Source organism: Lichenostomus cassidix, chromosome 14 (assembly GCF_008360975.1).
Source record: "Lichenostomus cassidix isolate B80296 chromosome 14, HeHo_3.0, whole genome shotgun sequence".
Classification (NCBI taxonomy): domain Eukaryota; kingdom Metazoa; phylum Chordata; class Aves; order Passeriformes; family Meliphagidae; genus Lichenostomus; species Lichenostomus cassidix.
Genome location: NC_139495.1, coordinates 13,375,576 through 13,386,141, shown reverse-complemented (window position 1 = coordinate 13,386,141; position 10,566 = coordinate 13,375,576). Strand labels below are relative to the sequence as shown.

Genomic DNA, 10,566 nt, shown 5'->3' with positions numbered 1-10,566 from the left:
CAAGGCATCAGCCCCCCTCTCCTTTACGTAACCACCAGCGATAATCCCCTGCAGCTGGGGCTCTGCTCCCGGGCAGGGAATAATCCTGCCGTGCGATCCTCAGCCTCTGCTCAGATTAGCAGTCCATGGACAGGGAGAGTGGCTCAGCTCCAGCCCTGCTCCTGGTGCCCCTGCCAGCCCACAGGGCCGTGGCTCTCCAGCCCCGTTCCAGAGGCCTTGCTGTCCCTCCCAGGGTGTAGGTGGGCACACCAGTAACAGCTGAGTGCCTTGAGCTCAGCCACGCCAGGCTGCTGCTGCCGCTTGGAGCAAACAGAGCCGTGGGGAATCGCTGTGCCGTGGCCACACACATCTAGGGGGGCTAATGCCCTCCCGGGGCTCTGCACCCTTGCTGGCTGCTGATGGCATGGGAGGGTGTTGCTTCCAGCCTGGAGAAGTTGCCCAGCACTTCGTGCACCTTCCACTCTGCCATTGCCTCCCTAGTCCCCCTCCTCAAAACCTCGGGAGCCACAGTGTTTCCGTATGGAGCTTTATTGTGTCGTGCCCGGGGTGGGGGCGGCAGGAGGGGGTGACCCCGCACCAGGCCGGCTGGGTGCGGCTTCCCCGAGGGAGAGGAGGGTGTGGGGATGTGAGCGGGGGCTGCGGCGGGGTCAGCCTGGCTCCGGGGGCTGGTTTGGGGGGCGCATGGCTTCTCTCCTTCAGTGCTACTGCCGGCAGGGTCCTGCGGCGGGGCTGGGTGTGCTGGGTCTGGGGGTTCCCGTGTTGGCGGGGGGGCTGCGGCCCTCAGCTCTCCTCCTCGGGCACGGGGGCAGGGGAAGGGCTGCTGCTCTTCTCCTGGGCATCGCCCGCCGGCAGGAGCAGGGCCGGGCTGGGGCTGGAATGCCGCTGTTTCCGCATGAAGGGGAAGACCCTGCGGGCACAACCGGGTCAGAACCGGCGGGGACCACCCACCGCCCCAGGGGATGGCCCCTGCCCTCACCGCTTCTTGGTCTCCGGGGGAATGATGGCCTCGGACAGGAGGTTCTTGTAGAGGTCCGACTTGAGGAATCGCGGGTAGGAATCCTGGACGAACAGAGGCGTCAGGATCCTGCCCAGCCCTGCCCTGCCCAGCCCCGCCGTCACCCACCTTCTTCATCAGCATGTAGATGTGCATCTGGGCATCGTCCATCACGTAGCGATGGGGCGTCTTGATGCCCTCCAGCGTCCGCTCCATCGTCTTGCTGTCGATGTTCACCCAGCGAGTGGCCCCGGGAGCCAGGAACTGCCTGGGGAGTCACAGACGGCGGTGAGCCCGACCCCGCCCTGGGACATAGCACCGTGATGGCCTGACCCCCCCTAACCTGCCCCCCAAACCCTCATCCCACTGGCACTCACTGGTAGATGGAGTCCACGATCTCGGCGATGCGGGACTGCTCCCCGTAGCGCAGCTCCTCACACGCCTCCCAGAAGCTCAGGTTCTCAGCTGGGGAGGGGGACAAGGTGCTGGGAATGGGGACACGGCACTGGGCATCCCCCATGGGCAACCCCCAAAGGCCATTGTGGCTGGGCAGGTGGCTCTGCAGTCCTCGGGTGGGACAGAGCCAGCTGGGGTAGCATGGGGCAGTGGGACCCGGGGAGTTGGGGCAGATTAGTCGGGAGGTGCTGGGATGTGGTGGGCTGGGGAATGCCAGAACACGGAAATAGGCTGGTTTGGTGGTGTTTGGATTAGGCACTACTGGGACATGGTGGGCTTGAACGTGCTGGGGCAGAGTGGTGGGTCTGGGTGCCAGGACATAGCAGTGCTTTGGGGGTGTGGGGCTGGGGTCACTCACCACTGAACTCTTTCTTGAGGAACTCGAGGAGCTGTGCCCGACCCAGGGGGTCGTTGATGAGCTCGCTGAAGTTGAAGCCCCAGCGCTCCACTCGCAGCTTCGTGGGGGTTGTCACCCTGCATCAGGGTGACAGTGGCATCAGGGCAGGCAGCCCATGGCAGCCTGTGTGACCTGCACTCTGTCCCATGGGTCAGGGTACTCAGGGGAGCCCAGGGCTGGGGCACTTACGTGGGAGCATTCATGACCCAGTACGTGGTGTCATCTGTGATCCAGGGGTTGCTGGGCAGGCAGCCGGACATGATGGGGTCGTGGGGCACATACTGCTCGTTGAACTTGATGTATCTGCCGGGAGCAGTGGCTGGAGGTGACCAGGGCCACCGACCCCAGCCATCGTGGGGACATGACAGGGACAGGGTGGGGATGTGCCTGACCTCCACAGAGCCTCAGCTCCTCCTCAGAGCCCTGCTGAGGATTGTGGTGCTGCGGTGCCCAGCTGCTGGGAGGTGGGTGCCCCTGTAACCCCAAAAGGGACCTGGCCCATGGCCAGGGCAGCTGCTGCCACTCACCCCTCGAGGCAGATGGAGGACTTCACCCTGGTCCTGGCCATGGCCTTCCTGCAGTACTCGATCTGGGGCCAGGCGCAGGGGAGAGGTTGGGGTGCCTGGCAGCTCGTGCCCCCCAGGAGCTGCCCCCACCCCTCGCCCCACTCACCTCTCGCTTGTAGTAATCCATGTTCTTGGTCTGCAAGAGACACACAGGCCTGGGTGAGGGCATGGCGGGGCTGGGACATTGTTGTGCTACCACCACCCTGGACAATCCAGGCACCCAGTCCCCCGCCCAGGACTCTGTAACCCATCCCTTTGGCCTCCAGCTTCATTCCCTCAGCCCTCCCAGCTCAGCCAGCACAGCCTATGGGAAGAACCCTGGCTTCCCTCCCTCCACACCCCAGAGTGACGCCAGCCCCAGGTTAGTGACACTTACGTGGGCAGAGGACACAGCACACGGCGCAGAGAAGAGAAAGTGGGTGGTTAGTGAGGACAGCCTGGGGGTGCTGGGGCAGCGTTAGTGGGGTCACAACACAAGGAAGGGCCTGGTGGCCGCTGCTGGCACCCCAGGGTGCCAGGGCTCCCCGCAACACAGCTGCCCTGCAGGGATTAGAGGTGCTGGCACAGGGGGGTGCTGGGTGCAAGGACAAACACACGGAGCCACCATGCTCAGGGTAAGGGGACACAGGGATGTTAGCAGAGCTGAGGCTCACCCCTCACCCCAAATGCGGGCACAGCCTGGGGTGAGATGGATGGGCACCCACCGGGGCAGCTCTACACCCTGGCACCGGCACTGGCTGTGCCCTGTGCCCGCCGGCAGCCCCAGGGGTGCCTGGACACCCCCACTCACCAGCTGGACACGGGTGGTGTGGCAGTTCCTGCGCTCGGGACCCTGCTCCATCACGTTGGGAGCTCCCGGCTGCAACGAGAGCATCATGCTGTCGGCTGGGGGCACCCCCTGCGCCCCCCAGCGCCGCTGCCCAGGCCGGGGCCGTGCATGGTGCCAAGGCTGCACCCTCCAGCCCGGCCGCCCCCGCCCCGCGCTCACCGGGGGCCGGTTGACGAGCCAGTACGCCTGTTCCTGGCAGTCGATGACGATGCGGTCGCCCTTCCGCCGCTGCTTGGCCGCCCTGCCCGTGCAGAGGCAGCGGGGAGGCGCTGGCACCCTGCCTGCCCGGCACCCAGGGGTGCTCCAGCCCGGCCGCTCCCCGGGGCGCAGCGGTGCCGGCCGTCCCGCACTCACCGGAGCTGCTCCCGCGCCTGCATCACCACGAAGTCCCACGTGTGGTTGATCCGCTTGTGCAGGAGGTTGTAGTTGTCCTGGGGAGCGACAAGTAGGTACGGTGTGGCACTTGTCCCCTTGCCTGGCTCCGGGTCCTGTGGCCACTTCAGCACAGGAAGAGCCGGTGCCCCTCCGTGGGTGAGCAGCCGCTCCCGGGTGAGCCGAGACTCCCCCAGCTGATCGCAGGTGTGAGGAGGACACCGCTCACCTTCTCATGCTCGATCAGATCTCCCTGCTTGCGGATGTTCTTCTTGGCCAGGTAGATGGCTGCAAGAGAAGCGGCGGCACCTTAGGGGGGCTGGGAAGGGGTGGCAGCCCGTGTTGGTGTCAGCGGCACGGGGACACCTACCGTAGTCCAGCTCCGTGGCCGGCCACTTGGTGCTGGTCCAGAAATAGGGGGTCTGTGGGGAGGAAGAGGCTGAGGCTCATGCCGTGGGGTGCCACGATGCACGGCCGGGGGATCCCCGGCGCTGGGGCTGTGCTGTGCCCCGCTGCGGCTGTACCTGGAAGCGGTAGGGCGACTCATCCGCCCGCAGCACCAGGCTGCGGGGGTCTTTGAGGGGGTAGATGTAGCCGTGCTTCACGATGAGGTTGCCGAGGTGCAGCGACTCTGCGGAGTGGGATTGGGGGCTGCATGGAGGCTCGGCAGCCCCAGGAGCCCCCGCGGCGCTGGCTGACCGTGCCAGGGCACTCACCCTCCTCGGAGATGCCGTACTTCTGGATGAGCCACTCGACGATGTCGTTCCCTGGGGACAGAGGGTGTGTTAGTGGGGTGCAGTGGGGTGCCCCAGACTGGATATGGGGGGTTTCCCGGCTGGGGCAGCTGGCACAGCGTGGCAGTGCCAGGGGTCACGCAGGGTGATGGGGACCTGCCAAGGACGTGCGGAGCGCCCGCCCCGAGCAGCCGATGCATAATTGATCCCAGCTGCGGCGCTGAGAGCCCGGGGTGCGGAGAGGCGAGCGGCGCGGGGGGCTGGCGGTGGGAGCTGCTGCAGTGCTGGGGACACCCGGGAAGCTGCCACACTCCTTCCCCAGCCCACGCGCCTCGCGGGGCACCCCAGCGCGGGGACCCACCTGTCATGGCGTGGGGGATGACGGTGATGAGCAAGCGCTGGTTCCTCATCTTGATGCCCATGTCGGGGTCCTGCATGCTGACGATCATCCGCTCCATCTGCCGGACAAAGAACCGCTGTGCTCAGCCCCGCGACGGCGGCACCGGGCCTGGGCACAGCCTGGCTCCCCGCACTGTGACCCCGGGCACCCTGTGATCTGGACATAGCCTGCCTCCGCACAGCGCGACAGGGGCACCCCGTGCACAGCCTGGGGACAGCGTGGAACCCCACAGTGCCCCAGACCACCCTGTCCTCAGCCTAGGGGCAGCCTGGCACACCACAGCCTGACCGAGGCACCCAGCAGCCTGTGATGCTGGAAGTGCAGACACTCGTCCTCCAGGCATCCCAGGCCCGGGGCACCCCGGTTTTAGGGACTGAGCTCTGCCGGGGCTGTGACAGCACCCCAGCCCGGCGTGGGGGAGCAGAGCACACAGCTCCGGGGCGCTGTCCGGAGGTATTCCCGCGTCGGGCGGTTCCCGGTGCCCCGTGGCGGCGCCGGGGCCGGGGTGGTGCCCTCTGTCCCGCGTACACGGGGTGGTGCTGGTCGCCGGTCCCCGGCGATCGCATGCCCGAGACGCCGGGGGCCCCCAATGCCCGCGTAACCCAGGGCAGTGTCAGTGTCTGGTCCCCACGGTCCCAGCGCCCAGTCCCTGGTCCACACGGTCCCAGAGCCCGGTCCCCTGTCCACGCGGTGCCGGTGCCCGATCCCCACAATCCCAACACCCGTTGCCCGCGGTGCCCGTTCCCCACGGTGCCGGTTCCCGGTTCCCGCCATGCCAGTGCCCGGCCCCGGCGCGGTGCCCGCTCCCCCTGGGGCGGGTGCCGGTGCCGGTGCCAGTGCCGGGGTCGCTCACCTTGCGCAGACAGGGCATCTGGAGGCCGGGGTGCCGGCCGCGGGGGCCGCCGATGGTCATCGCGGGTGCGCGCCCCGAGCAGCGCCGTTCCGCCCGAACCCGCCCCGGCCACGCCCGGTCCCGCCCCGCTGCCCCCCCCGCGGCTGCACCGCCTGCACCGGCTGCCCCAAACCCCGGCCCCGACCCCCGGGGTCAATTTGCCCCCTGCCCGCGGGACCCCCGGCACGGCCCGGGAAGCCCGGACCCCCCGCACGCCCTGCGCCTCCGGGGGGCAGGAGGTGCCCTGGCTGACCCAGTGCCAGCGAGGGGGAAACACACGGCTGTGGCTGCTGGATGGCGGCTGGGGCAGGGTGCGGGCAGTGCACTGAGGGTACAGGAAGGATGCTCGCGGGATGCGGACAGGGTGGACAATGTGCCGGCAGCGTGCGGAGCTGCGGGCAGCGCGGTCATGGTGCGGGCACTGTGAACAGCGTGCTCGCCAGGATGCGGGCGCTGCGGGCATGGAGGGGCAGCGCACCGAGGGTACAGGGAGGATGCTGGCGGGATGCAGGCGGTGCGCTGAGGGTACAGAGAGGATGCTCGCGGGATGCAGGCGGTGCGCTGAGGGTACAGAGAGGATGCTCGCGAGGTGCGGGCAGCGCGGGGCGGGCGCGCCCGGCGATGAGCTCACTGCAGTCTCGCCGCCCACGAGCGGCGGGGCTGGAGCCGCCGAGGGGCGGGGGCGGGCGGGGGCGGGCAGCGGAGCCGCCGCGTCTGCGGGAGCCGCCGCCGCCGCCCCGCCGGGCCGCGCCGGGCAGCTCCGGGGAGCGCAGCGGGGAGCGCGGGGGAGCAGCCGGCACCGCCGAGCGCGGCGGCAGCGGGCGGGAGGAATCGCCGGCACCGGCAGAGCCGCGCCTCGGGCCCCGCCAGCGGCCGCCCCGCCCGGCCCCGGGGGCGGCGGGCCCGGCACGGCCCGGCCATGCTCGGCCTGGACGTGTGCGAGGCCGGCGGGCAGCTGCTGGAGCTGCTCTGGCTGGCGCTGTGCTACCGAGGTGAGCGGCGGCGGCCGGGGGGCAGCGCCGGGGGCGGCGGGGTGCATTGGCCCGGGGAGGGGGGGCGAGCATCACTCCCAGTCCCCAACAGGTGAGCATCCCCAGGGCAACCGGTGCATCCACGAGTGAGCATCACCCCGGGCCCGGGGGGACCGGAGCATCCCGCGGGGGAGACCCCCGCCGTCCCTCTGCCACCTCGCAGCCTGTGGCACCCGGAGCGTGCCCCTCTGCCCTGCCACCCGTGCGCAGCCAGCGAGTCCCCGGGTGGGATGCATCCCTGGGCTGGGAGTGCCCGCATGCTACCGTGACAGCCGAGGGGCAGGGCCTTGGTAGGGGGCCCAGAGATGCAGCAGGGCCACTGCTGTGTCCCCATCACCACCGCTGATGATGGGGACATCACCCCATGTGCCCTGAGGACCCACATTTTGGCCCTGCGGCCCCACAGTTTTGCCCCTGTGACCCCGTGGATGAGTGCAGGCAGTGGCCTCTGCTCTGTGCTGTGTCCCCAGCATGTCCCCAGGGATGGGGGTCGAGGGGCTTTGGGGAGCTCAGTGCTTGCAGTCACGGGGGTGGGGGGGTGATGCAGTGGGCAGGCAGGGTCGGAGGCTGTAGGGACATCACCCACCCTTGTACTCCCCGGCAGCCTGGCCGCACCGGAGCCTCTGTTTGTTCCAGAGATGCCTTTTTGCCCTGCAGCTGCTGGTGATTTGGGTTTGGGGTGGGAGATGGGGCTGGTGGCTGCCCACCGAGGTTGGAGGGGGCCGCAGGGCAGTGACGAGGACTTCTCCGGGTGACACGAAGGGTGCCTGTGGGCTGGAGGGGTCTGCAATCCCCCCCAGACCGAGAACACCATGTAGGCACCAGCTCGCCTTGCTCCATGACCGTGCGGAAATGCAGCCCGCGGCAACACCTCTGGTCTCAGCTGTGCCGCCAGGCCCCGGGGACACCGAGGCTGGCAGCGTCCCCACGGCTCCGAGCAGGGGAGCAACTTGGCCTCCCCACAGGGATTTCCCACATCCATCCGTGTCATGTCACAGCCCAGCCGCCCCCTGCCCACCAGTGCCTTCGTATCGGGGGTGGGTGTCCCCCGGGGGTGTCCCCGGGGCTGCCACTGCCTGTCCCCCGCAGACATCATGGCTGACAAGGAGGGGGTGACGCTATCGCTGGAGGAGGAGGAGGAGGATGCCGACGTGGCCCTGGCGTACAAGACGCCGGCGAAGAAGAGCCTGCAGGAGATCCAGGAGCTGGACCCAGGGGATGAGAGCCTGCGGAAGTATAAGCAGGCACTGCTGGGTGCCATCCCTGCTGCCGTGGGTAAGGCTGGGGGCTGCTGTCGCGCTGGGGAGCCGCGGCACGCCGGCAGCCCAGCTGGGGGATGCAGCCTCAGCGGGAGCAGGTAGCCCGGGCGTGCTCGAGCAGGGAGAATCCCGTGGGGCATCCCCGGCAGGGAGGGCACATCCCGGCTGGAATCGCCCGTGGGTGCTGCCCGTGCCCCCCACCTGCGCACAGACCCCGGCATCCCCTGCCGACAGAGTACCGGTGCCCGGGGACCCCAGTTGCCTTGGTTACGGGATCACCGCCGCAGTTTCCATAGGAACGGCTACAGGGAACCGGGAAATTCATGGGGATGACGGAGAGGAGCGAGCGGCGGGGGCGGGGGGGAGGGACACCGGGATAGCACGGCTGCCGGAGCGCAGACGGTGCCCTCCGCTCCCCATGGCCCCCACTGCAGCCCCCCAGGCTGGTGCTGGTCTGCACTGGGGGTCCCTGGGGTGCTCCAAGGGCCCAGCACCCCAGTGTCCGTCCAGGAGTGCACTGGGGAGAGTGCAAACTGCGGGGAATCACAAAGCAGCGGGATGCATGAGGGGTGCGCCGTGGTATGTGAGAAAGCTGGGGGTGCAGGCTGGTCTGGTGGGCGGAATTAAACCAGTGCTCACTTCAAGGGATGCCTTGGCTGCACATGCTGCATCCTCCTCCTCCTCCTCCTCCACTTCTCCTTGTCCCACTCCCGAGCCAGGGAATGGTACACCCTGGGAAATACCCGTGTCTGGGTCCTCTAAACGTGATCTTACCCCAAAAAGCACTGATGCAAGTGATGGGGTGACCTGAGATGCCCCTGTTCTCCTGTGCCCTGCCTGGCTGCCTGGCACTCGCTGGCTTTAACACACCCACCACGGACACCGTGGCCCTTCCTGCCATTACAGTGCTGTGGGCATTCCCTTGGCTCGCTGGGATGGAGGTGATGGTGGACTGGGCATGGTGGGTAAGGTCTGGGCCCTGCTGCTTGTCCCTAGATGCCAGTGTGCCCAACGTGCAGGTGACAAGGCTGACACTGATGTGCGAGCAGGCACCAGGGCCCATCACCATGGACCTGACAGGTGAGCTGTGGGGACTCCTGGGGGACAAGGAGGAGGGGGAAGGTGCGCCAGTCTGATGGACCATCTGCCTGTGCAGGAGACCTGGAGGAGCTGCGGGGCCAGGCCTTCGTGCTGAAGGAAGGGGTGGACTACAGGGTGAAGGTGTCCTTCAAGGTGAGACCACAGTGTGTGGTGCCCTGTGCCCACTGGCTGGGCATGGCTCTGCTGCCCTCCTCACACCACGGGGTCCCCGCCCCAAGGTGTCTTTGTTACCCTGAGTCCCTGCCCTCGCATCCTGGATTTCCTGCCCCAAGGGGTCCCTGATCCCCATGAGTCCCTTTTCCCACATGTCCTTGCCCCACAGAGCCCCCCCTGCCAACCATGGATCCCTGCATGCCCCAGAGCCTCTGCCTTGGGACATCTGCTTCCCACCCTTTGCCCTTGGGGTCTGTGCCCCTCTGGGGGTCCCTGCCCACCCTGAGTTCCCCGGAGTCCTGGGTTGCTGCTACCCTGGGGGTCCTTGCTGTCCCCATGACTGCCACCCCAGGGTGCCTGCCCCTCTTGACAGTTCCTGCCACCCCAGAGTCCTTGCTTTTCCCAGAGATCCCAGCAATGCTGCCTATCCCAGGGTTTCCTGGAAGTCCCTGCCCCTCCTGAGGGGGGGATCTTTGCCATCTCTGAGTCCCTTCCGCCTTTGATGATGCTGACTCCCGACAAGGGGCTTGATCCTGGAAGAGGTGGATGTCAGGACGGGTGCCCAAGGCCGGGCATGAGACAGTCCCCATGTCCCCCTTGCCTTCTGCCCGCAGGTGAACAGGGAGATCGTCTGCGGGCTGCGCTGCCTGCACCTCACCTACCGCCGGGGCCGGCCCGGTGAGTGGGGCTGGGGGCTGGTTGGCCGGGGCTGAGGGGCCCTCGCACCACCCTGGCCCCACTCACCCGTCCCTCCTCTCCCCTCCTCGCCCAGTGGATCGCGACGTTTTCATGGTGGGCAGCTACGCGCCGCGGGCCGAGGAGTACGAGGTGGTGACGCCGGCCGAGGAGGCGCCGCGGGGATGGCTGGCGCGGGGCTCCTACCGCGTCCGCTCCCTCGTCACCGACGATGACAAGACGGAGCACCTCTCCTGGGAGTGGGGCCTCTGCATAAAGAAGGCCTGGGAGGACTGACCCCCCACCCGCACCCCGGCTCCCCCCGCCAGCTCGGGGACGCGGTGTCGCCACCCCGGGGGACACCGCCGGCACCGCCGCGCTTGCCCCAGTCGCGCGAAGGGTTGAGGGGGGTCCCTTAGCGAGTGAGAGCCCGTGGTCGTGGTCTTCGCAACCAAAGTTATTTTTAATTGCTCTTTTTTTTTAAATATCGACGCCCGCCTGGTCCTCGCGGCGTCCCCATCGCCGGGGCCGGGGCTGTGACCCTGCCGTGGTGGTGCCGTGCCGCTACCCGCCCGGTCGCAGGCTGTGCTCTTCCATCGCCATTAAACCCTACAGACTGGTCTCTTACTGGTGTGTCTGTGCTCCCCATCGCCTATGCCCGTCCCCCTGCTCCCTGTCCCCCCCGGCCCTGTCCCCATCCCGCTGCC

General features: G+C 68.1%; 2 protein-coding genes across 4 annotated transcripts; one reads left to right on the top strand and one right to left on the bottom strand.

Annotated features, from left to right (window-relative positions):
• Window positions 1-512: 512 nt before the first annotated feature.
• RGS11 (regulator of G protein signaling 11) lies at window positions 513-5,748 on the bottom strand. 2 transcript variants are annotated; one of them, XM_085074984.1, is made up of 17 exons: window positions 5,602-5,748; window positions 4,710-4,806; window positions 4,331-4,381; window positions 4,139-4,245; window positions 3,985-4,036; window positions 3,844-3,902; window positions 3,597-3,673; window positions 3,402-3,483; window positions 3,204-3,272; window positions 2,520-2,549; window positions 2,375-2,436; window positions 2,037-2,150; window positions 1,809-1,924; window positions 1,372-1,459; window positions 1,124-1,262; window positions 977-1,059; window positions 513-907 (listed from the first exon to the last, which is right to left on the bottom strand). In XM_085074984.1, the coding sequence occupies exons 1-17, from the start codon at window positions 5,659-5,661 to the stop codon at window positions 781-783; spliced, it is 1,413 nt and encodes a 470-aa protein (XP_084931110.1). In that variant the 5' UTR covers window positions 5,662-5,748; the 3' UTR covers window positions 513-780. The 2 variants fall into 2 exon arrangements, with proteins under 2 accessions (XP_084931110.1, XP_084931111.1); XM_085074985.1 differs by having other exon boundaries at window positions 2,520-2,543.
• A 622-nt stretch (window positions 5,749-6,370) lies between these two features.
• On the top strand, window positions 6,371-10,486 carry ARHGDIG (Rho GDP dissociation inhibitor gamma). 2 transcript variants are annotated; one of them, XM_085074987.1, is made up of 6 exons: window positions 6,371-6,632; window positions 7,761-7,946; window positions 8,927-9,010; window positions 9,087-9,163; window positions 9,799-9,862; window positions 9,957-10,486. In XM_085074987.1, the coding sequence occupies exons 1-6, from the start codon at window positions 6,560-6,562 to the stop codon at window positions 10,154-10,156; spliced, it is 684 nt and encodes a 227-aa protein (XP_084931113.1). In that variant the 5' UTR covers window positions 6,371-6,559; the 3' UTR covers window positions 10,157-10,486. The 2 variants fall into 2 exon arrangements, with proteins under 2 accessions (XP_084931113.1, XP_084931112.1); XM_085074986.1 differs by lacking the exon at window positions 6,371-6,632 and having other exon boundaries at window positions 7,248-7,946.
• The last annotated feature ends 80 nt before the right edge of the window (window positions 10,487-10,566 follow it).

Bases quoted from the DNA above. Each gene is read 5' to 3' on its own strand.
- ARHGDIG (XM_085074986.1), top strand. From the start codon at position 7,661: ATGTCACAGCCCAGCCGCCCCCTGCCCACCAGTGCCTTCGTATCGGGG. The intron at 9,011-9,086 runs GTGAGCTGTGGG...CTGCCTGTGCAG, and splicing joins CATCACCATGGACCTGACAG to GAGACCTGGAGGAGCTGCGG. The intron at 9,164-9,798 runs GTGAGACCACAG...TTCTGCCCGCAG, and splicing joins GGGTGAAGGTGTCCTTCAAG to GTGAACAGGGAGATCGTCTG.
- RGS11 (XM_085074984.1), bottom strand. From the start codon at position 5,661: ATGACCATCGGCGGCCCCCGCGGCCGGCACCCCGGCCTCCAGATGCCC. The intron at 2,151-2,374 runs GTGAGTGGCAGC...TGCTCCCGGCAG, and splicing joins TCCTCCATCTGCCTCGAGGG to ATACATCAAGTTCAACGAGC. The intron at 908-976 runs GTGAGGGCAGGG...TTGTGCCCGCAG, and splicing joins CCCCCGGAGACCAAGAAGCG to GGTCTTCCCCTTCATGCGGA.